Source organism: Syngnathus floridae, chromosome 5, assembly GCF_059516105.1.
Source record: "Syngnathus floridae isolate MCC-2025c chromosome 5, RoL_Sflo_1.0, whole genome shotgun sequence".
Lineage (NCBI taxonomy): Eukaryota > Metazoa > Chordata > Actinopteri > Syngnathiformes > Syngnathidae > Syngnathus > Syngnathus floridae.
The window spans coordinates 17,920,475-17,947,741 of record NC_142417.1 but is presented as its reverse complement, the minus strand read 5'-3'; the positions used below and the strand labels follow the sequence as shown (position 1 = coordinate 17,947,741).

At 45.8% G+C, this 27,267-nt stretch overlaps 1 protein-coding gene across 1 annotated transcript in view; it reads right to left on the bottom strand.

Moving 5' to 3' along the window:
• The window catches only part of pdzd2 (PDZ domain containing 2), a 293,772-nt gene extending 273,830 nt beyond the window's left edge, over nt 1-19,942 (bottom strand). Inside the window, exons 1-2 of the mRNA XM_088374954.1 lie at nt 19,549-19,942; nt 10,927-11,076 (exon numbers count right to left, since the gene is read on the bottom strand). Coding sequence (XP_088231080.1) covers nt 10,927-11,076; nt 19,549-19,620 — 222 coding nt within the window. The 5' untranslated portion in view covers nt 19,621-19,942. The remainder of the gene's footprint in view (nt 1-10,926; nt 11,077-19,548) is intronic.
• Nucleotides 19,943-27,267: the final 7,325 nt, after the last annotated feature.

Genomic DNA, 27,267 nt, shown 5'->3' with positions numbered 1-27,267 from the left:
GAATGTCACTTCTCTAACAGGGAAGGAACCTGAACTGGTGTGCGAGCCAGATAAATTCAGACAAGATAAAGTCGGACTCACCTTCACACACAGTTTGGGTTCTGGTACAAGTCCCTACGAGATGGTGTGGACATAATTATTGCCGTTCCCCCGGCTTGGCGCATGTACAGTTGACGAGAGGGTAACCTCCCTCTGCTTTTGGGTGGGCGATGTGGGTTATGACTATTGTTTGTATCAATGCAACAAACAGCAGTGCCTCTTGATGGGCATGACTTTTTAAGAGGGGGGACCGTAGTGTATAGTCCAACTACAGAATCACACTCCTGAGCCTCCCTGGTAAGGTCTATTTGGGGGTGATGGAGAGGAGGATCGGTTGGGAGGTCGAATCTCAGATTGTTTTTGTGTGGTTTTTGTGCCGGCCGTGGAACCACTGTTCAGCGAAGGTGCATGGTAGTTCACCCAACCAGTGCTTTGTAGATTTGGAGGAGTTTGGCCGTGTCTCTTGGGTACTTCTGTAGGGGGTGTTTCAAAAGTACCGAACCCATTAATCATGTCTTTTCTGCCCCTGTATCACCGATGCCAGAGTTGGATCCGCACTGCTCACAGTAAGTTAGATTCGGTTTCAGTGAGAGGAGATCTGCAAGGCTGCCCTTTGTCAGTGATCCTGTTCATAACTTTTATGGACAGAATTTCTAGGTGCAGCTGAGGTGTTGAGGGTGTTCGGTTTGGTGACCTCAGTATTGCATTCCTGCTTAATGCTGATGATCTGATGCTGTTGTCTTATTCAAGCTGTGATCTTGAGCTCTTACTGGACAGTTCACAGCTGGTTGTGAAGCTGTTGTGATTAAAATCATCCATCCATCCATCCATCCATCCATCCATCCATCCATCCATCCATCCATCCATCCATCCATCCATCCATCCATCTTCTTCCGCTTATCCGAGGTCGGGTCGCAGTGGCAGCAGCTTTAGGTGGGACTCCCAGACGTCCCTCTCCCCAGCCACTTCATCCAGCTCATCCCAGGGGATCCCAAGGCGTTCTCAGGCCAGCTGAGAGACATAGTCTCTCCAGCGCGTCCTGGGTCGTCCCCGGGGTCTTTTACCAGTGGGACATGCCCGGAACACCTCCCCAGGGAGGCGTCCAGGAGGCATCCTGATAAGATGCCTGAGCCACCTCATCTGGCTCCTCTCAACGTGGAGGAGTAGTGAATCTACTCCGAGTCTCTCCCGGATGACCGAGTATCTCACCCTATCTCTAAGGGAGAGCCCGGACATCCTGAGGAGAAAACTCATTTCGGCCGCTTGTATGCGGGATCTCGTTCTTTCAGTCATGACCCATAGCTCGTGACCATAGGTGAGGGTAGGAGTGTAAAGAGCTTCGCCTTTTGGCTCAGGTCTCTCTTCAACACGACGGACCGGTAGAGGGTCCGCATTACTGCCGACGCTGTACCGATCCGCCTTTCGATCTCGCGCTCCATCCTCCCCTCACTCGTGAACAAGACTCCAAGACACTTTAACTCCTCCACTTGGGGCAGGATCTTATCCCCGATCCGGAGAGGGCATTCCACCCTTTTCCGACCGAGGATTTGGAGGTGCTGACCCTCATCTCGACCGCTTCACACTCGGCTGCGAACCGTTCCAGTGAGAGCTGTAGATCACAGCCTGAAGAAGCCAACAGCACCACGTCATCTGCAAAAAGCAGAGACGCGATGCTGAGGTCCCCAAACCGGCCCCCCTCAACGCTTCGGCTGAGCCTAGAAATTCTGTCCATAAAAATTATGAACATGAATCGGTGACAAAGGGCAGCCTTCACGGAGTCCAACACTCACTGGGAATGATTCTGACTTACTGCCGGAAATGCGGACCAGACTCTGGCATTGGTGATACAGGGAGCGAACCGCCCTTATTAGTTGGCTTGGCACGCCGTACTCCCGAAGCACCCTCCAAAGAACCTGCCGAGGGACACGGTTGAACGCCTTCTCCAAGTCCACAAAACACATGTGGACTGGTTGGACGAACTCCCATGCACCCTCGAGGATCCTGCCCAGGGTGTAGAGATGGTCCACTGTTCCACGGCCAGGACAAAAGCCACACCTCCTAAATCCGAGGTTTGACCTCCCGACGGACCCTCCTCTCCAGCACCCCTGAATAGACCTCACCGGGGAGGCTGAGGAGTGTGATTCCCCTTTAATTGGACCACACCCTCCGGTCTCCCTTCTTAAAGAGGGAAACCACCACCTCAGTCTGCCAATCCAGAGGCACTGTCCCCGATGTCCACGCAATGTTGTAGAGGCGTGTCAGCCATGACACCTGCACAACATCAAGAGCCTTTAAGAATTTGGGGCGGATCTCATCCGCCCCCGGGGCTGTGCCACCGAGGAGTTTTTTAACTACCTCAGTGATTTCGACACCAGAGATTGGAGAATCTGCCTCAGAGTCTCCAGGCCCTGCTTCCTCAATGGAAGGCATGTAGGTGGAATTGAGGAGCTCTTCGAAGTATTCTCCCCACCGACTCATGACGTCCTGAGTCGAGGTCAGCAGCATGCCATCCCCACTGTAAACAGTGTTGATGTTGCACTACTTCCCCCTCCTGAGATGCCGGATGGTGGACCAGAATTTCCTCGAAGCCGTCCGGAAGTCATTCTCCATGGCCTCACCAAACTCCTCCCATGCCCGGGTATTTGCCTCAGCAACCGCCGAAGTTGCGTTCCGCTTGGCCATCCGGTACCTGTCAGCTGCCTCCGAAGTCCCGCAGGCCAAAACGGCCCGATAGGACTCCTTCTTCAGCTTGACGGCATCCCTTACCGCCGGTGTCCACCAGAGGGTTCGTGGATTGCCGCCACGACATGCACCAACGACCTTACGGCCACAGCTCCGGTCGGCCACCTCAACAATGGAGGAGCGGAACATGGTCCACTCAAACTCAATGTCCCCCGCCTTCCCAGGGACATGGGAAAGGTGGGAGTTGAAGCTCTTCCTGACAGGAGATTCTGCCAGACGTTCCCAGCAGACCCTCACAGAGCGTTTGGGTTTGCCAGGTCGAACCGGCATCTTCCTCCACCATCGGAGCGTACCCACCACCAGGTGGTGATCAGTTGACAGCTCCGCCCCTCTCTTCGCCCGAGTGTCCAAAACATGCGGCCGCAAATCCAATGACACGAGTACAAAGTCGATCATTGAACTGCGGCCTAGGGTGTCCTTGGTGCCAAGTGCACACATGGACACCCTTATGTTTGAATATGGTGTTCATTATAGAAAATCCGTGTCGAGCACAGAACTCCAACAATAGAACACCGCTCGGGTTCAGATCGAGGGGGACGTTCCAGGTCTCACTGTCATTGCCCACGTGAGCATTGAAGTCACCCAGTAGAACAATGGAGTACCCAGAAGGAGCGCTCTCCAGCACTTCCTCCAGGGACCCCAAAAGGGTGGGTACTCTGAGCTGCTGTTTGGTGCATAGACACAAACAACTGTCAAGACCCGTCCCTCCACCCAAAGACGGAGGGAGGCTCCCCTCTCGTTCACCGGGGTGAACCCCAATGTGCAGGCGCCCAGCTGGGGGGCAATAAGTATACCCACACCTGCTCGACGCCTCTCACCGTGGGCAACTCCAGAGTGGAAGAGAGTCCAGCCCCTCTCAAGAGGGATAGTACTATATCTAGTCGGAACTTTTCTGCCTCACCGACCAGTTCGGGCTCCTTTCCAGCCAGAGAGGTGACATTCCATGTCCCTAAAGCCAGCTTCTGCAGCCGGGGATCAGACCGCCAAGGTCCCTGCTTTTGGCCGCCGCCCAGCTCACAATGCACCCGACCCCTTTGGCCCCTCCCACAGGTGGTGAGCCCATGGAAAGGGGGACCCACGTTTCCTTTTCGGGCTGTGCCCGGCCGGGCCCCGTGATTAAAAATCAGCACCACCAAACCTGAGACCATGATCCTTAGTTGGAAAAGGGTCGGGGATAAGACCTTACCCCAAGTAGATGAGTTCCAGTATCTTGGGGTCTTGTTCACAAGTGAGGGTAGGATGGAGCAGATGCGGACTCTGTACTGGTTTGTCGTTGTGAAGAAGGAGCTGAGCCAAAAGGCAAAGCTCTCGATTTACCGGTCAATCTACATACCTACCCTCACCTTTGGTCACGAGCTATGGGTCGTGACCGAAAAAACAAGATCCCAGATAAAAGCAGACAAAATGAGTTTCCTCCACAGCCTCTCCGGGGTTTCCCTTAGAGATAAGGTGAGAAGCTCTGTCCTCCAGGAGTGACTCGGAGTTGAGCCGCTGCTCCTCCGCGTTGAGAGGAGCCAGATGACCTGGCTCGGGCATCTGATTAGGATGCCTCCTTCACACCTCTCTGGTGAGATGTTCTGGGTATGTCCCACCAGAAGGAGGCCCCGGGGACAACCCAGGACACACTGTAGAGCCCATCAGCTGAAGCATTTTAACCACAGTTCACGTCACAATTCACTAAAACAGCGGAAAACTAAAATTTCTGTGCCAAAAAACGTATTTTTAAGTAACTATTAAATTGTAAAATATTCCAACCATTAGTAAATGTGCAATTTAAGTGAAGTCACCATTTTTACCTAGGTTTTTTACGTAAGCTACAATATGTATTGTGACCTGGGTATGTCGTTAAACGGCATCTAACTTGATGGTTTTGGAGAGCGAGTTGGGACAGAGTGGTGGACCACCTGTTTCTATGAAATACCTCCAGTGCTCTTTGAATACGTGAAGTAGGGTCACACTCTCATCTGTAATTTTTTTCTGTCAATAAATGTAAATTACACCATTTAAGTGCATATATTATTATTAGAACACTAAATAATTGCTTCAAACATGTAAATAATATATTAATAGTATAAATAACACACAGAAAATATTGTATAAATATTCCAAATATAAATATTATCCGTGTGTGTGTGCGTGTGTGTGTGTGTGTGTGTGTGTGTGTGTGTGTGTGTGTGTGAGTGTGCGCGTGTGCATGTGTGTGTGTGTGTGTGTCAATGTGTGTGTCAATGTGTGTGGGTGGGTGGGTGTGGGTGTAACATATGTAGATGTGACGTTCTGTTGTTAACCTTGGTTAAACAGGGATCCCTTTCGTCACAAGTTACCATAGTAGCACAATGCGCATTTTGTAGATGTGTATGTAGATGTAGGTAAAGTATGCATACTGTAAATGTGATTTTAGGACTCTTTTATTATTATAGAAAAAAAATATAACAAGGTTCAAGTGTACACACTGTAATATGTTTTTAGAACTCTTTTATGATTATAACAATGTTTCTATAACAAGGTACAACACTGTAAATATGTTTTTAGAACTCTTATTATTATAACATTTTATTTTATAAAAAGGCACAGGCGTACGCACTGCAATTGTTTGGGCACTCCCTGCCTTTTGTTGGCATGTGGGCAACTTTTGTGCCATACATATTTCTTCAATTTAGAAGTTTTATTTGGATTTTTTTTTTTTAAATTTGGAAAAAATATCTGCGATGTAGTGAAACCGCGATAAATGAACCACAAAGAAAAACCATGGATCACTGATGACATCCAATATGACCTTAGAAGGGCCCTCAAAAAGACAAAGAAGGATGACCCAGAGGCAACAAAGAAACATACCTCTGTCAACAAAAACATCAGGAAGATGATGAAGGAAGCAAAAGAGAAGAGGCTCACATCAACCACAAAATGGACGAGTTGGAGCTAGAGATGGCCACAACGGGTTTTGTGCGGAACTACAGCATTATTTTCATCACAGAGTCGTGGCTTCACCCAATGATTCCCGACGCTGCAGTCGAGCTAAAAGGCCGCACGCTACATCGGCAGGACAGAAACCGGGACTCGGGTAAGAGCAAAGGAAGGGGTCTCTGCATTTACGATCACAACGAGTTGTACAACGGTGTTGTAACAGCAGGATCATTGACAAACACTGTTCTCCTGATTTAGAGGTTCTGGCAGTCTTATGCAGACCTTTTTATCTCCAGAGGAAGTTCACAGTAGTCATTGCATTTGTTGATTACATCCCACCCGATGCTAACATTAGTACAGCTCTCAGCCTGTTGTTTAACACCATAAACAAACACCTGCTCGCCCATCCTGACGCAGTCCTCATTGTCGCCGGTGATTTCAACCAGGCAAACCCAGTTTGTGGATTTTGCCACCAAGGGGAAGAACATTTTGGATCATATTTATTCCAATATTAAGCATGCATAGAAAGCGTCCCCCCTCCCCCACCTGACTGGATCTGATCACCTCTGCTTGTCGCTCACCCCCAACTACACCCCCCTGCTGAGGAATTCAAAATCTGAAAGAAAGACAATTAAGACCTGGCCCGAAGGAGCCCTCCCTCAGCTCCAGGACTGTTTTGCCACTACCATATGGCATTTATTCTACAGCAATAACCTTCAGGAGTACACAGACACTGTACACCCTTACATCAGAAGCTGTGTTGACATCATCACCATCAACAAAAGGTTCAGGGTTTTTGCAAACAAAAAACCCTGGATGAACAGCAAAGTGCAATCCCTTCTAAAACAATGCAACACTGCCTTCAAGTCAGGGGACAGGGCAGCGTACAGCAAGGCCAGAGCGGACCTGAAAAGGGATGTCAGGGAAGCCAAAGCAGCCTACAGAAGGATTGAAGATCACTCCGCTGAAAATACCGTATTTATTCTAATTATCGCCCATACTCTAATAATCGCCAAGTGTGTGTTAGCGATGACATAAATAAAAGACATTGATACCACTAATTATCGCCCATGCTGCTAAAACTTCCCCCAAAACTTACGTTTTCCTCCGCGACTGCCTGACGACGTCATTGCAGAAGTTTAAATATGACTGATTTGACAGCACGTCGAATGTCCCTTTTAAATTGTTTTTCTCCATAAACTATGATACAATTACATTCGTCACTCCGCTACAATATCCTCACACAATTACGTTATCGGGGCGTGCCCTCGAACAAGACGATCGCGCTAACATGACGTGCGCAACATGTGATGTGTGACGGTAACGTGTCGCATCGATGAAGTGTCAATTGACACACCCCGCTGTTAGAGGTAGATCTAAACAGCCGCTGTTCTAATGTTAAGAACACCAGTGAGATGCAGGTATTGCATACTACATTAGGAAAATATACATATCATCGCCCATTTCAGTGCCCCTTGGCGATCAGACAAAAAGTGTTCTCTATTAATCGCCCACCCACCCCTGTTGGACATAAACCTTCTCTAATTATCTCCCTGGGCGATAATTAGAATAAATACGGTAATCTGAGAAGGATGTGGCAGGGAATAAATCACAGCACGAATTATAGAGGCAACCACCAGACGACTGTGAGGACCGACGCCTCGCTGGCAGAAGACTTAAATCGATTTTTTGCTTTGAGAACATCAGGCCCCTAGCGGTCACATCACCCCCAACTCCCCCAAGCATCAGCACAGTGACACTCCAGGAGCAGGAAGTCAGACGTGTGGTAAGGACAGTGAACACCAGAAAGGCGGCCGGCCCAGACGAAGTACCCAGTAAGGTACTCAGAGTGTGTGCTGACCAACTGGCTGGAGTGTTCACGAGAATCTTCAACCTGTCCGTGTCCTTGACCACCGTCCCTCCCTGCCTCAAGACCTCCACTATCATCCCCATCCCCAAGAAAAAAGTGGTGGGCAACCCCAACAACTACAGGTCTGTCGAACTTACGCCTGTAGTCATGAAATACTTTGAGAGACTGGTCTCTCAGCACATCAAGACCTGTCTGTCTCCGACTCTGGACCCACCAGTTGGCCTACAGGGCAAACCGATCAACTATCACCATCGCGTTCCACACCGCGCTGAACCATCTGGAGCAACCGGGAAACCACGTAAGAATGCTCTTCCTGGACTCGAATCAAGGGCTTCCTGACAAAGTCTGTCAGACTCTGCCCCCACAATCACACTCAACACCGGTTCTCCACAAGGCTGTGATCTGAGTCGCCTCCTGTACACGCTATACAAGTTTGACTGTCTCCCGACCCATCTCTCAAACATCTACATAAAGTTTGCAGATGACACCACCGTGGTCGGACTCATCTCAGGGGGAAACGAGTCCAACTATAGCGATGAGGTCAACAGACTGATTTGTGTTTAGTTAACAGCCTTCAACTGAACACCACAAAAACAAAGGGAACCATCATAGACTTTAGGAAGGGCAGAGCGGAACCGGCCCCACTTCACATCCACGGGGACTGTGTAGAAAGGGTCCACACCATCAGATTCCTGAGAGTGCAGAAATCCAAGGACCTTTCCTGGATCACGAGCACTTTGACGGTGGTGAGGAAAGCCCAGCAGCGTCTCCACTTCCTGAGTACTCAGATGGAACAACCTGGAGGAGAGGGTGCTGGTGACCTACAGAGCCACCATAGAAAGCATCCTGGCGTACTGCATCACAGCGTGGTACGCGGGGTGTTCTGCAGCTGACAGTAGAGCACTACAGACGGTCATCTGCACAGCCCAGAAGATCACAGGCTGCCCCCTGCCCAGCCTGGGGGACATTGCCAACTCTTGCTACCTGACCAGAGCTGGCAACATCATCAAGGACTCCTACCACCCCGGTAATCATCTGTTTTACCTGTTACCATCGGGCCGAAGGTACAGGTCACACAAAACAAGGACAAGCAGACTCAGGGATATCATACACAAATTAAAAGGAAAAATCTCTCTGAAACTATATTTCAAGCAGTGTGAAGTGTAGGTGTGTATTTGTCTAGAAAAAAAATCATATAATTACCGTATTTTTTGGACTATAAGTCGCGTTTTTTTTCATAGTTTGAGTGGGGGGCGACTTATACTCAGGAGCAACTTATATGTGTAATTATTCACAAATTTTTACTTGATCATTAACACATTACTGATTTCCTAATATAGTTTATCACTTCACATATTATTTGCACTTTAAACCGCATGAGGGCGCACTATGGGTGTGGAATAATCAAAGTCAAAGTCAAAGTCAGCTTTATTGTCAATTTCTCCACATGCCAAAGACACACAAAGAAACCGAAATTTCGTTCCCCCCTATCCCACGGTGACAAGACATGGCTCACAACAGACAAACAAGTAAACAAGTATAACAAAAGCGTGCTGAATAAATAATGAATAAATAACACAACAATAAATAAATAAATAAGAGGAGCAGAAAAAAAGGAGCAAGTGCGCGTACAGCAGACATTCCCGAAAATAGCGCAACAGTGCCGCACGCTACGCAGAAGGGGGTAGCGAGTTCAGGGCCCTAACAGCCTGGAGAAAGAAGCTGTTGGCGAGTCTGGTGGTGCGGGAGCGCAGGCTCCTGTACCTCTTCCCAGAGGGCAGAAGGTCAAACAAAGAGTGAGCCGGGTGACTCACATCTCTGGCAATCGAATAATTGGAGCCTCACTGACAATGAAATTCACTGACTTCCATTTTATGATTTGGAGTGACACAGATGGTTCGATAAACTTGTTTTTTATGTTATAGTTATTTGAATATAGTTTATTTAGAGTAGCAACGTCTATGTTGTTAGACTTCGGTAGTTTCCGATTGTCTAGCAAGGCTGTGAAGGCAGCAGGGGGCGGGGGAGACGGGAAGAGTGATCCAGGGTGCTTGCTTATACCACTGTGTTGGCTCTTATGTTGAGCTCTTGTCTTGTGAAATAAAGAGCCGGTTACCAAACCCACATTTTGCCTGGTACTTTGGTAACGCTACAATATAGTTATATACGTAGATCTGTGGAATAATTGGAGCCGCAACTGACGACGAGGCTGGCGTCAGCGGTGCACATACTTCTGGAGTCAACAGCTTTTTTTTTTTCTTTTTTTTAAGTGATACAGCGGATGAAGATTCGGACGGATTTAATGATTTGGACTGACACGGATGGTTCGTTAAAATGATTACATTTATTTGATATATCTAGTCTGACGTCAGCGGCGCACTTAGTCAACAGCTGTGTTTTTTTTTTTTGAGTAACACAAGACGAACATTTCGATGGATTTAATGATTTGGAGTGACACGGATGGTTCGATAAAATTATTGTTTATATTATTGTTATTTGATATATAGTTTACATATTGTTATATGGGCCTGTGGAATAATTTGAACTGCAACTGACGACGAGTCCGATGTCAGCAGCGCACCACACACGCGCCTTTGTTTACATAAAGGACGAAGAATTCGATCGATGGATTAAATGATTTGGAGTGATACAGATGGTTTGATAAAATTGTTGTTTATATTATAGTTATTTGATATATAGTTTATATATCGTTATGTGGGCCTGTGGAATAATTTGGACTGCAACTGACGACAAGTCCGACGTCAACGGCATGCCGCACACGCGGCGTTGTTTACAGAAAGGACGAAGAATTCGATGGATGGATTCAATGATTTGGAGTGACACAGATGGTTTGATAAACATATTTATATTATAGTTATTTGAATAACTTAATGTTACGTCAGGCCCGTTCTCAGCTCCTCGTTTGTGTTATGTCACGTTAGCATACTGTATCGTTTAGCCTGTTTTTGCTGGTTCATGTCTGTACTTGGTGTTGGATTTTGTAAAATAAATTTCCCCTAAAATGCGACTTAAACTCCGGTGCGACATAAATATTTTTTTCCCCTTTATTGTGCATTTTAAGGCTAATGCAAATTGTACTCCGAGCGACTTTTAGTCCGAAAAATACGGTATTATTATTAGGCTATTAACAGCCACCACAAATGTACATCATCTGACTTGTAACTTTGGACAAAAAATAATAATGTTTGAATTGCAATGATCAAATTGATGCCAAAGATAAAGGATTTGAAGGTAAGAATGTGCTTCACCCATAGTCCTATAGCAGGTACTGATTATGGCAGATAGAAGAATGTAGGAAGATGGAAAAATACAATCAACAAACGACACACATACAGAAAGAGGCGAAATACCTTGCTGACACAGTTTGCACTATCCAGTTTCAAGTTGTCCTTCTGGTGTGATCTTTCGCCATGAGCTCCGAGCCACTCCTTAAGGAGTGAAAGGATGCTGTGGGCGTTGTCCTGGGATATGGGCATTCTGGCATTTTTGGCCTGTTGAGACTATTTCACCAACAATGTTAATGCGGCTAAATATCCTTGCAAGCACAACGATTAAGTTTATTCTGCTGGCCTTAAATCAATCTCCAGTACACCATAATACAGCCAACATCATCAATGTCAGTATGTATCAAAGCCAATCAAACTCGTATTAAATATTCCGGATAGCAGAGGATGATTGGAGAACTGTGTTGGTCTTGTGAGGCTTTTGTAGCATGTCAAGAATACCTGAAAGTGCAAAAAAAAAAAGAAAATTACATTTATACAATACAATTAATCATGCAAGCAACAACAAAAGTGATAAAATGCCCAGCTCCAGAAGACTAGTGTGAAAGAAGCTAAAGTGTACTTTCCCCTTATTTTTCGAGTCATGCCGTTTTCTTTTGACATGTTGAGACTTTTCACATCTCAAGTCAAAGTCAAAGTCTGCTTTATTGTCAATTTCTTCACATGCCAAGACACACAAAGAGACCAAAATTACGTTCCCACTATCCCACGGTGACAAGACATAGTTCACAATATACATACAAGTAAACAACACAAGAAAAATAAAACAAGAACGCAAGATCAATGAATAAATAAGAGTGATGAATAGATAATAAATAAACAAATAACACAATAAATAAGTACAGGACGCTACGCAGAAGGGGGAAGAGAGTTCAGGATCCTAACAGCCTGGAGAATGAAGCTGTTGGTGAGTCTGGCGGTGCGGGAGCGCAGGCTCCTGTACCTCTTCCCAGAGGGCAGAAGATCAAACAAAGAGTGAGCGGGGTGACTCACATCACTCACAATCGTGGTCGCCTTGCGGGTGAGATGGGATGCGTAAATGCTCTTCAGGGAGGGGAGTGAAGCACCAATAATCTTACTAGCCGTGTTCACTATGCGCTGCAGGGCCTTCATGTTTATTCAGTGCAGCTACCATCCGAGACAGCGATACAACTGGAAAGGACGCTCTCAATGGTGCATCTGATACTGTTATGCTATGAGACTTTACAAATGTTGAAATGTTGCTTTTATGATGGGGCAGGGTTTCTAGACAAACAGTTTTGAAATGGGAATGCATTAACCAGTCTTTGTTCCATGTTTCAGATTGACCTATATTTCTCATCCAATCCTATCATCCCCTCCCCCCGATATTGTGACCATATGGTCAAAGATTAGAAAGAGCCCCTTTTTTGTTTGTTTCAAATGCAAAGTATTGACAGCGTACAGGTTGTAAGCTCAGTGGTTGTGACCCCAATATTGATCCACCAGAATTTTGGTATTAGTGAATCAGATTTTTTCAATACTTTATAAACTAGATATTAGATATTAGGTCAGTAACGACCAAAAAGTCAAATAAACTTGCGTTAGGTTACTGGATCAACAATAAAAGCATGAGGAATTGGCTGCACAGAGTCAAAGTCCCTTGGGCATTCAGAATCATCCTTATTCACCAAGTATGTTGAAAACACACAAGAAATTTGTCTCATGGTTCGAGCCACACAAATACTACAGTAATGTAGTAATGTTGATAAAATGACAACCACGAAAATGGTGCAGAAATTCATCAAGTTATTTAAAGAGACCGGTAGTGCAGTAATTCTGCTTGGTTAAGATCAGGGAATGTCAAGAATATTTGTCAACTGTGGGTATGCGAAGCCTTTGATATCCTCAAGGGTGCATGGGAGTTCGCTCAACCAGTCCACGTGTTTTTTGGACCTGGAGAAGGCGTTTGATCGTGTCCCTCGGTGAGTTCTGTGGGGGGTGCCTCAGGAGTACGAGGTGCCGAATCCACTTGGTAGGGCGGTTTGGTCCCTGTATCACTGATGACCGTAAGTCCGATTCGTTTCTACTGAGGGTTGGACTTTAATTTTAAAGTTTATTTTACCATATTTTTCGGACTAAAAGTCGCTCCGGAATATAGGTCGCATTCGCCATAAAATGCACAATAATGTGAAAAAAAACATAAATAAGTCGCTCCGGAGTATAAATTGCATTTTGGGGGAAATTTATTCAACAAAATCCAACACCAAAAACAGACATGAACGAGCAACAACAGGCTAAACGATAGGTATGCTAACGTGACATAAACACAAACGAAGAGCTGAGAACGGGCCTGACGTAACATTCATTATTCATATAACTATTACATAAATAACAAGTTTATAAAGCCATCTGTGTCACTCCAATTCATTAAATCCATCGATCGTCCTTTATGTCAACAAGGACGCTGACGGCACTTGCACTTCAAAATATTCCACAGGCCCATATAACGATATATAAATTATATATCAAATAACTATTATATAAGCAATAATATTATCAAACCATCTGTGTCACTCCAAATCATTAAATCCATCGGTCAAATGTCTCGTCCTTTGTCAACAACGCCGCGCGTGCACCCTGACGTCAGCCTCGTCGTTATTCCACAGATCTAGTATATAACTATATTGTAGCGTTAACAAAGTACAAGGACCGAAGCACCGGCGTCGACTTCCAGGCGTGTGGCGGCGTGGACTTCTATTCCCAGAGGTGGCACTTCCAGCCACAGAGGTGGAAGAGAGCTCCATAGAATAGGACCGGGCGTGCGTAAAAGCCATGTCCGAGCCCCATCCACCGTCCCCGGACAGCCACCCGGCCGAGAACCGGCCCCCGACTTCCATCCACGAAGGTGAAAGAGAGCTCCGTTGAGTAGGACCGGCCGTGCATAAAAGCCATGTCCGAGCCCCATCCACCGTACCCGGGCAGCCACCCGGCCGAATGCCGGCCCCCGACTTCCATCCACGGAGGTGAAAGAGAGCTCCGTAGAGTAGGACCGGGCGTGCGTGAAAGCCATAATAGTTTTTCAAACCTTCTGTGTCACTCCAAATTCTAAAATCCTTTAAACTCTTCGTCCTCCGTGTCACTTACAAAGCCGCTAATGATGCCGGTAGTACGCGGGGCCCTTCGTCATCTTCGTCATCCCGTGATCGAATCTTTGTCCTTTAAGTAAACAACCACCGCGCCGCGCTGCTGACATCACTTGAAATTCAAATTACAGTAATCACTTGCTACATCGCTGTTCGTTTATTGCAGTTTCACTTTTTTTTTTTTTTTTTGAAAATTTATGAAAAAATTCACATATAAGTAGCTTCTCAGTATAAGTCGCCCCCCAACCCAAACTATGGGGAAAAAAAACGCGACTTATAGTCCGAAAAATATGGTAATATAATATATAATATTGGGGATGCACAGCATTACTTTATTTCTGTTGGCTTAGCGGAACTCAGCGTTTGTTTTAAAATCGTATTTTAATGAGTGCTGGTGTAGACTACAGCGTCACATTTACAGTGACTACAATTGTTATAAAGCATAATTGCATTTGTGTCTCGTCTCCTCTTCAGGACAATAGTATACTGTAAAGTCATATGGGCAGACAGAGCCCCGCGCTCCAAGTCATGCAACAAAAACACGCGATGTGTTAGGGTTTTCCAGGTTATCTTTATCATAGGGTTATGTTGGAATGTAGACTATAATGATTAACCAATCATTAACCCTCACAACGCAGTAAAATAAAGTGGTTGCATTCTCTGCTTGATTGACCAGCTGCAGACGAAGCAATCTAAGTTGTTCTGTTTCCCACAACATCGTAAAACACCCCCTGCTCTGATCTTACCAGAGGCCGGGGGTTCACCAAACTTGTCCACTCTCACCCCCACTCTGGTCCTCCTAATAAATATGCCCTTGCAGGAAGGAGGGTTCAGACTTCATTCCTTGAACGAGTGAACTCTCCACCTGCAGGTGTCTAAAAGGACTTGCTTGTCCCCCGTGTGGTTCTTGCAAAATAAGTTAGAGTGAGCAAATCTCTAACACGATGCACCGAAATATCTGTAATATTATATATTCTTAACACCCGCGATACACAGAGGCCGCAATAGGTGAAGCTCTAGTCGCAAGGGATCACTGTACAGTCAAACCTCGGTTTTCGAACGACCTGGTTCTCGAACAAATTGGAATTCGAACAAAAAATTCTACATTTTTTTGCTTCGGTTGTCGAACAAAATTCAGAGGTCGAACCTCGTAAGTTGAGCCGGGAGGACCCAATAAAACCCGACCGCGCGGCCCAGATGCCGACTGACTCCGTTCGTTCTTATTGTATTTTTGTTACTTTGAGGATTGTATTAACCCCTAATCATGCCTCCAAAGAAAGCAAGTGAGAGCAGTAAAGCCATCCTAAAACACAAAGATGCTCTTGAAGCAATGCGACAGTGAGCGCCCGGCACGCTGCAGTTGGGTGATCGGACCAAATTAAGCTCCCTGCGCATTGAGGTCCACTTAAATTTTGGAAAGTACATCAGGACTTTAAAAATATTTTCTAAATTTCAGTAACGGCTCTGTCACAATAATGCGACCAGCGCGGTGCAGTTGCGCGGTCGGCGACGCGCTACGGTTGCGCGTTCGGCGGTGTGCTGCAGTTGCGTGACCGAACAAAATTAAGCTCCCTGCGCACATAAGTCCACTTAAATTTTAAAAACTACATCAGGACTTTAAAAATATTTTCTAAATTTCGGCGACGGCTCTGTCACAATAATGCGACCAGCGCGTTGCAGTTGCGCGGTCGGCGACGCGCTATGGTCGCACGTTCGGCAGTGCGCTGCAGTTGCGTGATCGGACAAAAATGCGAAAATGAAAAATGCTTAAAAAAGGCGTTTTATTTAGTCTTGGAACGGATTAAAAAAAATTCCATTATTTGTAATGGGAAAAATAGATTCGAAATTCGACCAATTCGCTTCTCGAAGCGTCTTCTGGAACGGATTGTGGTCAAAAACCCAAGTTTGACTGTATTCAAAATCTGAGTGGAGTGGAAGACGTGTGATGACGCACTCCAATTGGACAAAACTACATAACATTGCACCAATAAATAAGAGTCCATTGTTATCGTTTATCCTTTCCATTTGCTCCTTCAATTCAACTTGAACCTGTCTCTATGCAGTAAAGCGAATCACAAACTCAGAATTGTGCTTTAACACTATACAGTTCAAGAGAGAGAGAGAGAGAGAGTGTGTGTGTGTGTGTGTGTGTGTGTGTGTGTGTGTGTGTGTGTGTGTGTGTGTGTGTGTGTGTGCGTGTGTGTGTCTGTGCGTGTCTGTGCGTGTGCGCGTGGGTGTGACATTACATGGATGCAAAGACAAATCCAACAATTTATGGCAAATTACTAATTCATATCAGCAACAGAAGAGTTTTGCAGGTTTCTAATTGTGTACATCGCTTGCCCCCTCCGTGAGTCATCACCTTATCGTGGTGGAGGGGTTTGCGTGCCCCTATGATCCTAGGAGCCATGTTGTCGGGGGCTTCATGCCCCTGGTAGGGTCACCAATGGCAAACGGGTCCTAGGTGAGGGGCCAGACAAAGCACGGCTAAGAGAAGCCCCTTATGATGATTGAAATAAATGGACTTCGTTTTCCCTCGCCCGGACGCAGGTCACCGGGGTCTCCCTCTGGAGCCAGGCCTGGAGGCGGGGCTCGAAGGCGAGCGTCTGGTGGCCGGGCCTTCGTCCATGGGGCCCGGCCGGGCATAGCCCGAAAAGGAAACGTGGGTCCCCCTTCCCATGGGCTCACCACCTGTGGGAGGGGCCGAAGGGGTCGGGTGCAATGTGAGCTGGGCGGCAGCCAAAGGCAGGGACCTTGGCGGTCTGATCCCCGGCTGCAGAAGCTGGCTCTTGGGACATGGAATGTCACCTCTCTGGCTGGAAAGTAGCCCGAGCTGGTGTGCGAGGCAGAAAAATTCCGACTAGATATAGTCGGACTAGCCTCCTCGCACAGTTTGGGTTCCGGTACAAGCCCTCTCAAGAGGGGCTGGACTCTCTTCCACTCTGGAGTTGCCCACGGTGAGAGGCGTCGAGCAGGTGTGGGTATACTTATTGCCCCCCGGCTGGGCGCCTGCACATTGGGGTTTACCCCGGTGAACGAGAGGGTAGCCTCCCTCCGCCTTCGGGTGGGGGGACGGGTCCTGACTGTTGTTTGTGTCTATGCACCAAACGGCAGCTCAGAGTACCCACCCTTCTTGGGGTCCCTGGAGGAAGTGCTGGAGAGCGCTCCTTCTGGGAACTCTATCGTTCCACTGGGTGAACGCCCCCCCCGTTCTGAACCCGAGCGGTGACTTCTGTGCTCGACACGGATTTTCAATAATGAACACCATGTTCAAGCATAAGGGTGTCCATGTGTGCACTTGGCACCAGGACATCCTAGGCCGCAGTTCGATGATCGACTTTGTAGTCGTGTCATCGGATTTGCGGCCGCATGTTTTGTTTTGGTGAAGAGAGGGGCGGAGCTGTCAACTGATCACCACCTGGTGGTTGGTTGGCTCCGATGGTGGGGGAAGATGCCGGTCCGACCTGGCAGACCCAAACGCTCTGTGAGGGTCTGCTGGGAACGTCTGGCAGAATCTCCTGTCAGGAAGAGCTTCAACTCCCACCTCCGGCAGAGCTTTTCCCAGGCAGAGGCGGGGGACATTGCGTCTTAGTGGACCATGTTCCGCGCCTCCATTGTTGAGGCGGCCGACCGGAGCTGTGGCCGTAAGGTCGTTGGTGCCTGTCGTGGCGGCAATCCCCGAACCCGCTGGTGGACACCGGCGGTAAGGGATGCCGTCAAGCTGAACCTCGGATTCAGGAGGATCAGTGTGGCTTTCGTCCTGGCCGTGGAACAGTGGACCAGCTCTACACCCTCGGCAGGATCCTCGAGGGTGCATGGGAGTTCGCCCAACCAGTCCACATGTGTTTTGTGGACTTGGAGAAGGCGTTTGACCGTGTCCCTCGGGAGGTTCTGTGGAGGGTGCTTCGGGAGTATGGGGTGCCGAGCCAACTGATAAGGGCGGTTCGGTCCCTGTATCACCGATGCCAGAGTCTGGTCCGCATTTCCGGCAGTAAGTCGGATTTGTTCCGAGTGAGGGTTGGATTCCATCAAGGCTGCCCTTTGTCCCCGATTCTGTTCATAATTTTTATGGACAGAATTTCTAGGCGCAGCCGAGGCGTTGAGGGGGTCCAGTTTGGGGACCTCAGCATCGCGTCTCTGCTTTTTGCAGATGACGTGGTGCTGTTGAGCGGAATGGAGCGCGAGATCGACCACTGCGCATGAAGAAAAAAACACCTGCAACGTTTGGTTTAGGTTTTAGGTGCATTTTTAATTGTATTGCTTAAATCGCATTTTCTCAACGAGCTGAGCACGTTTTCTGAATTGTGCTCCTCCCGTCACTCTGGTCGGGTTGGCATAGTAAAAAGTGCTCTTGGCGGCTAGAGAGTGCCGAGATGACCACTGCGCATGAAGAAATGACCATCTGCAGCGTTTGGTTTAGGTTTTAGGTGCATTTTTAATTTTATTGCTTAAATCGCATTTTCTCAACGAGCTGAGCACGTTTTCTGAATTGTGCTCCTCCCGTCACTCTGGTTGGGTTGGCATAGTAAAAAGTGCTCTTGGCGGCTAGAGCGTGCCGAGTTGACCACTGCGCATGAAGAAATGACCATCTGCAGCGTTTGGTTTAGGTTTTAGGTGCATTTTTAATTTTATTGCTTAAATCGCCTTTTCTCAACGAGCTGAGCACGTTTTCTGAATTGTGCTCCTCCCGTCACTCTGTTTGGGTTGGCATAGTAAAAAGTGCTCTTGGCGGCTAGAGAGTGCCGAGTTGACCACTGCGCATAAAGAAATAACCACCTGCAACGTTTGGTTTGGGTTTTAGGTGCATTTTTAATTTTATTGCTTAAATCGCATTTTCTAGACGAGCTGAGCACGTTTTCTGAATTGTGCTCCTCCCGTCACTCTGGTTAGGTTGGCATAGTAAAAAGTACTCTTGGGGGCTTTAGAGTGCCGAGTTGACCACTGCGCATGAAGAAATGGCCTGGGAACGCCTTGGGATCCCCCGGGATGAGCTGGATGAAGTGGCTGGGGAGAGGGAAGTCTGGGAGTCCCTCCTAAAGCTGCTGCCCCCGCGACCCGACCCCGGATAAGCGGAAGAAGATGGATGGATGGATGGATGGATGGATGGATGGATGGATGGATGGATGGATGGATGGATGGATGGATGGATGGATGGATGGATGGATGGATGGATGGATGGATGGATACATCGCTTGCATTCATACTTCCAACTAAGTTAATTTATCATCCAGACATACCCAGGTGAGCAAATTAATATGAATCTTGAAACCTGACATGAAACAAGAATTATATTTACAAAATAAAAGATTAAAAACAGATTGTTTACGTTGCAGACCTCACTCAAATACTATCTAAAGAAATCTTCCGGAATTTAAAAAGAAAGAAAAAAAAAGTATGTTAGAACAGTTAACACGCCTTAGGCTGGTTAGATGTTCTTGGAAAAATACATTTGAATCTCATTAATCGTTTCCCAAGACGCTAGAACAAACTGTCACAACTCACTTGCTGTGTTTCACCAGAGAAAGCCAGACTGTATTGAAAAAGAAAAGAAAAAGGAAAAATATTAAAAAGTTTTACACTATACCTTGCTTGGGCTGCAGGGCGATGAATTTCGAAGCTTAGTCCATTTTTGTCTGAAACCCCGCGGAAAGCTCATGCTCGCGTAGAAAACAAAACAACATACACTTCGAGCATCAAACTCAACGACCAGTATATAAGTACCGAATTCTCACATAGTTGGAAAAGCGACACCAGACGCAAAAACCTTAGTCAAACAAAAGCACGCCGGCGGCCGAAAATAACCCCATTCAGAAACTTTTTTAAGTTCCAGTCGCTGCTTTGCTTCCAATGTGTTGCTTTATCCAAAGGTATGATTAAAATTCTTTTGGGATTCGAGCGGCTTTTAGCAGCCTCTCTGTCCGCTACAGGCGGGACCATATCATACAGACTGCTACGTTGTTATTATCCTGGACTCCGCCTCCGAGACGGTTTCCTCTTCAAGCTCGAAAACTGTTCGGTAGATTATACTACTGTGAAAAACGTACCTCACGGATAGCATTGTAAAAGGTCACTTAGTTTTGCCTCATACTCATTTTCTTTATTGTTACTATTGTAATTTTATTTGTTTATTCTACTTCTTTACATTCAATTTATTTTTGTTATTATTGAGTAAGTAAAATGTTGATCTTACGACTGTGTCTTTCTCTCTCCCTCCACCTATACATAAGAAAATAATGAACCAAAGTTGTGTTGAATAAACAAATGATAGAAGATTATGGAAAGGCTCTTTTTTTTCTTTTTTTAAATTTTAAACAAGAAACGGGAGACGGCTCCCATTTCATGGTGGGAGCAACACTGCCTCCCGGCGGATGGAAGAAGGTTTACCTTTCAACATATGTGTGCGTGTGTGTGTGTGTGTGTGTGTGTGTGTGTGTGTGTGTGTGTGTGTGTGTGTGTGCACGCGCGCGTGCGTGCGTGTGTGTCAAAAGTTAAACAGTACATGGATGCAAAGACAAATCAAACAATTTGCATGCATGCATGTGCGTGTGTTTGTGAGCGTGTGCACGTGTGTGTGTGTGTGTTTGTGTGTATGCGTGCGTGTGTGTAACCCTTCCAGGAGTACAAAACTAGCTCTAGGGGTCATGGAGACGCGCAAAGTGCCCCACCACGATAAGGTGATGATGATGATGATGATGATGATGATGATGATGATGATGATGATGATGATGATGATGATGATGATGATGATGATGATGGAACTTTATTCATCCCACAGCGGGTGTTAGAGATTTGCTCACTCCAACTTATTTCGCAAGAACCACACGAGAGACAAGCAAGTTCTTTTAGACACCTGCAGGTGGAGAGTTCACACGTTGAAGGAGTGAAGTCTGAAACTCTCCCAACTGCAAGGACATATTTATTAAGAGAAAGAGTGGGGGCAAGAGTAGACTGAACAGGAAGCCCTTGTGCTCTAGTCAAAACATATCAGGGGGTGTTTTACGACCTTGTGTAGAATGGGATTCATTACCGGTTGCATTCCAACATAATCATACGATAAGGATACTCTGTAAAACCCTAACATCTCCCTCCTGTTTTATCATATGATTATGCCACCCCAAACAACAAAGACAAGTAAAGAACAAACATATATGTATAATGAAGAAAGAAGAATAGTAAAAATAAAAAACAACAAACAATGATAGCAACATTTTCCAGTGAAGATGAGGCATTACCTTAATACCCCAGATCAAACTTAATGTGTAAGCGAAAAACCTGCCGGCCAGATGTTATTAGCAGGAAAATTCTTACACGGTCCCTTTGCCTTAGGCGACCAGAATGCTACCAATAAAAAAAGAAAAAGAAAAACACAGAAACAGTACATCATTGTATCCATCACTTGCGAAGCATTTTCGATGGTCAAATCATCAAGTTTCTGTAAAACATGCTCAACAGAACAGCATCTACGCAATCCATGTTTCATTATCGTCATCACATCCGTCATCCCTAAGAAGTTGTATATGGACTTGGGCTACAGTAGAAGACACAAACCTCGTCACAGCAGACTTCAAACATGGGATGACGCAGGTTGTAAACAAGCACAACACCACCAGCACAACAAGCACAGGAGACAGCAATTTCAAAAGCAGTTGCCACCAGTTGCCAGAGAACAGCCATGAAAAGAAATCAAACTGATGTGGGACCTTGTTATTAGACATGGCCTGCTGTAAGTTCTTCAGTGAATTCATGGCGTCGTTGATGTGGGTGTCATTTTCTCCTGGTATGTATGTGCAACAGGAAGTCCCAATGATGTGGCACACACCACCTTGTGCTGCCGTCAACAAGTCCAGAACCATCATGTTTTGCAAGACCATCAGTCTAATAGCCTGAATCACTCTATTTTGTCCATCGTTGATTTGCAGTGAGAGATTCACAAAGGATTGAAAATGATAGTTCAGTGTCTCGATGAAGAGCGATAGTTTCCCAACCCCAATCTGAGGAAAGACCGCAAGGACAACTTTGTCTCCGACGGACCATACTTTATGGTCGTCTGGAACGTTTGCACCCCAGACAGGGTCATGAGGGTCGAAGGTTGCAACTGCCCTGTGTCGACGTCCAGAAGAGTTGTGTGCTTCTGTCAGCTGATGATGTCGTATCCTGTAGGTGTGGTCCGTCACCCACACTGGTGCACACACTCCTGTCCAGTTGGCGGGCAGCATCGGATAAACCTTGTGACCACAAAGCCACCAGCCATTCTGTATGAAGTATGTTCCGTTCGATGGTGTAGCCATGTTGGTTGGAGAGCCCTCACCACCTGAAATGGCTCTCTTATCTTGACACTCATCGGTGATGTCCAAAGCTCCCATCCAGTCTCCTCCTGGAGAGCAGTCATCGTTAACGCAGACGTGGGTCACGTTACCTTGGATGTAACATGTGTAATTCACTCCAGCTGGTCTCTCTGTGTAGACCACTTGCGGTATTGTTCGTCCTTTAACAGTCACATTGTTTGTCCAGAATAGCTGATCACAGTACAAGTCCAGGGCGGTAAGGGTCGGCATCCTTGACTGTGACAGCACAGTGTTGATATCCAACTCCTGGATGCCGTGTCCCTGTAAAACAATGCTCTAGACTTTCTTGCTACGTTTCACACAATAATAATGATGAGTAAATCATCAGATACCTCTCGTGCATACACTCCAACAAACGTTAAGTAGATGTGAGATAACTTGCATGAAGTCTACTTAACCAAACATTGAGTAAATATGGGATAACTTAAAAACTGTCCCGGTCAACAACAATTCATAAATAGAAACTACAAGGTATAATAAAGAACTTCTCTTTAGCTAAACAAGGAACAAAGGTGTCCTGTGCATAGCTAGTGAGGGCCTCTCACAGATAAGACAAGGAAGGGAGTATAAGAACTCCCTAAAACCTGGCAGATGTGTTGGCCTTGAGCGAAGGTATGAGACCTCCGGTTCAGGCTGGCCAGCGCTTCTACAAAACTAATTATCCTGACATTTCCCCACTGTTTATCACATATTTGCTCAAATTCACACATCACCGTAAACAACCCCTTTTCTCGACTCTCAGTCGTCGGATCACATTCATGAGGACAAATATGTTTACACCAAAGGATAAACGTTGCGATGTCATCATTCAGAATCCCACGGATTTGGGAAAAGTCTGGTAACACAGATGCAGGTATTTTGCCATCAACATCATCATGTCGCCGCTCAGACATTAGGTATATCTGAGCAATCTCGTCCTCCATGGGCGATATTACTGTAGTGACGAGACGATTAAACAGAGCACGAAGACACGGTATGCAACATCCATACAAGGTGAGCATAGCAGCAACACTGCAACTGATGGTAAAATTGAGGACACAAGGGCGTTATACTTCCCAAAAGCAGTCATCCACCTGTAGCGCTCTTTCATCCTCGTTTTGAGGGATCACAGGCCTGCAATCCGTCAGGCTCCCATCAGGGGCGGTGTTGTTGGGGATGAAAGTGCAGCATTGTTCTCCAAACATTGCGCAGACGCCTCCTTTCTCAGGCAACAACATATCATGAGCATTGTGGTTCTGGATCGACATTAGGGAAGGCGTGGCTAGCTGTTCATGCACTGCCTCGAGCCCCACTTGTGTCCGTTTGCCCAATTTCTGCATGTTGTAATGGATGTAATTTATCCTGTCTACGTTCTTGTTCATCGTTCACCAGCAGCAAATGGAGGACTCCCATCCTGCTGCAATTTGGTCATTTAATTCTTATTAATCAGGAACTCCTCTAGGGACTCCAATTGTATCAATTTCGGTCAGAGCATCGTCGCCTCTCAAATTTAAAGATATTTTGGTTTTTACCAGCTTTTTTCCCAGATCTTGGCATGTTGATGTATATACATTTTTGTTTGACTATATTCTCTGAAAGCAATTGTTAGGGTTTTCCAGGTTATCTTTATCATGGGATTATGTTGGAGTGCAACAGGTAATAAATACCTTACCTTGTCCTCCTTATCACAAGGTCGTAAAACATCCCCTGACATGTTTAGACTAGAGGACAAGGGCTTTAGCCAGTTTACCCAAACCCCCACTCTGTTTCTCTTAATAAATATCCCCTCGCAGGAACGAGGGTTCAGACTTCATTCCTTAAACGAGTGAACTCTCCACCTGCAGGTGTCTAAAAAGGACTTGCTTGTCTCCCGTGTGGTTCTTGCAAAATATTGTTTGAGTGAGCAAATCTCTAACATTTTGGTGCCGAAACCCGGGATCCCTCATACCCGCTATCTGGCTGACGAAGGAGGACGTTGTTAGAAAAATTGTATATATATGTTATCATGCGTTCTCTAATGAGTACTTATTCACAATGTTACTGTTCAGTATGCTTGCTGCTTTACCTTGCTTATTCTTATCTTGTACAACAGAACAGAAGGATTACGGCTGGGTCAGGGGCGAGATGACGGTTGTGTCAAACAAGATGCTGCTGACAGCTCAGCGTCCACCAGAACAGATCGTGAAAACAACACGTCAAACGATGCGTCATGAACCTTCTGATCTTCCTTAAAGAACGTCACTTTCTCTTTTTATCTCTCGGTTAAACTGTTTTGCTGATATAGCCATATCTGCACGCAACACTTTGTGCGTTACTTTTTGTTTCTTTTCTTACGAGACGAAGCCACAATCTCTTCCCCCCCCCCCCCCCTTAAGGGCTAATCGTCTCACACCGTGGGTAGGGCATTTCCAAATAAAAAGAGCGAGGAGTGTAAAACAGATTTTTAGTGTATTTCGGGACTGCTGTAAGTCTGATTGCACTCCTCGCGAGAAAAGACTCAACATTCTGCCTCACTGGTTTTGTCTGCTGATCCTTTTGCTGATTCTGAACCTGACAGATTTTTGGGGGCTCGTTCCGGGGTCTCAATAGACCTATTTCGGGGTTCCGGCCGACTTTTCGACGCAGGACAAGTCCTTGGCCAAGGCATATAGATAGAGAAACCCTTTTCACGGGGCTGTCTCGATCAGTCGGTTGGACACCGGAGTGGTTGACGAGATCATCCGAGGAGAAGGCCCAGCAGACTGTGAGTACGAATCTTGATTCTGTTGAAAGGAATGAAAGTGTAGTGGCAAGAGGTCACTTGAAACCTTGACAATTCTAGACCCTATCAAGTGCATTTAGAAACAGTTAAATTCTGTATGGGATGCTGGAGTCCCCTGACGTAAACGTCAGTTAAATTCCATAGGAGGGCAGACTCCTCTGTTTTCTAAAGAAGTAAAGACGTACAGGTAGTTGGAGCAGTTAAATCCCGCTGAGGTGTCGTGGGGCCTCCTCACTAACCTTCCTAATGTGTTAGTTTTCTGCTGCCATCTGTGATGGGTTTTCCTTAACCCTTGTTTAGCTGGTTTGGCTTCTTTCTCCATGAAAAGATAGGTTTTATATTACTTTGAGAAAAAGGTAAAGATAAGTTTTCCTTGCACAATAGGAAGGTTAAAGAGTTTGTTAAAATCCACGGGAGGGCGGGCTCCCCTGCTTGCCTGTGAGACGATAAGAATGCGCATTGTGTGAGTGTGTGTATGGTTTGACTGAGAGTGATCTCATTTGAGCTCTCCTTTATGTAAACAGTGGTTTTGTGAGAGTAGAGGAAAGGAGACATTTAACCACTGTTCTGTGAATTAAATTGGCTTTAGGACACTGTAGGTGCCATTCGAATTGCCAACTCCGAAATTTAGAGAAATAAACCATGGGAAAATCAAATAGCAAACAAAAGCCGCTACCCCGACATGAATTAAAATGCAAGGGGTCGACACCGAAAATATAAAATATCTTGACAAATGCATATTTTGGACAGAGGTGGTTGCATTATGCGACGTGGCGAGGCTCTCCGCACTTCAGTTGCTCCCCCCACCCTTGTTATCAGCTGTCATGTCATGTCTATGTTGTGGGCCCGTGTGTTTGTTTCTGTGTATGTTTGTCTTTGTGTATCAGTTCGTTATAAAGGTTGGAATTGCGTTAAATTGGTGCACGAAAACGGTGTGCTAGACAATGGTTTATCAGATTTGCATTGTTAAATGTAAAAATTTGAAATTATAGAATAATATGACGGTTGTGGGCAGAAACTCATCCGACGAGGAGAGTGCCCAACCCTCATAAAAATGTGAGAGTAAGAGAAAACATACATTGTAGAACTGGATAAAATTAGGTTAATGATTAGAAATCAATGGTGTCATTATTATTCTCTAATCCCCTGCATTGCAAATGTCTTCTTGATGCAGATAGCTTAACAGGCTAGGACTTTAGTGAGGAGATAATTTATCAATTGATGGGGGTTAGTAATTGTCCGAATTCTAGTCACATGTTTTGAGGGACCACAGCAACAACACTATATTTAATTTGCAGGCCATTATTTAGTATGATATGACAGTGTCTAGCTAAATAGACTGTTCTATCAAAAAATGTGAGAGTGAAGGAGGAGGTTTGATTTGTAATCTGACATTTGGGTCCCATTTTGAAGAGTCTCTGCAGGAGCATAGATTGTTTTTTTTTAAAGATATGTTTAACAGTTTATCTCGGTGCAGTAAGGATATAGCAATTTTGCAAGACTTAAAATTAAAAATTAAAAAGCAAAATTACATTCTCATTTTCCCAGATGAGAGGAAAATTGAAAGATAAGGAAGACGAAGAAAAGATAAAAAAGAACTTGCTGTTGCACTGACAGGAAGATGATGACACAGTGTCAGCGCGAGCTCGCTTAAGAATCGCAGCTAAGAATGTGATGAATGAAGATGAGAAAAATGATCAAATTACAAAGACAGATATTGTGGCACGGCAAAGCGAACCATCCTTTCCCTCTTTGTACCCCAAATTAAAAAACTCATTGCTTCCTATAATTTGAGAGGTGATGAAGTACAACAGGTTTTCATGGCATCCTTAACCAAACATTGGGCAAGCGTTAAAGGCACCTAGAGTCCTTTTGATCTCCAGGGCCGTCCATTGGAATATAACAGGGTGCCATTACAAATACAAATTGACCAACTATTGGGCAGGATAAAAATAAAATTCCAACGTAGAGCAAATTACACAGACATTGGCCGAACTAAACAAAAACAAGATAAGTTGTTTGAAGACTTTAGACACAGACCAGAAAGAGTGTTCAACTTATGTCTATGATCAACAACTCAAAAATGCTCTACATGCAAATTTGCGACCAGTATTATGTCGACAACGAATAAATTCGACAAATTTTTTCCCTATAAAATGGTGCCGTTTGGGTTTGAAGTACATGGTCGCTTCAAAGGAGGAAAAGCATGATTTAAGAT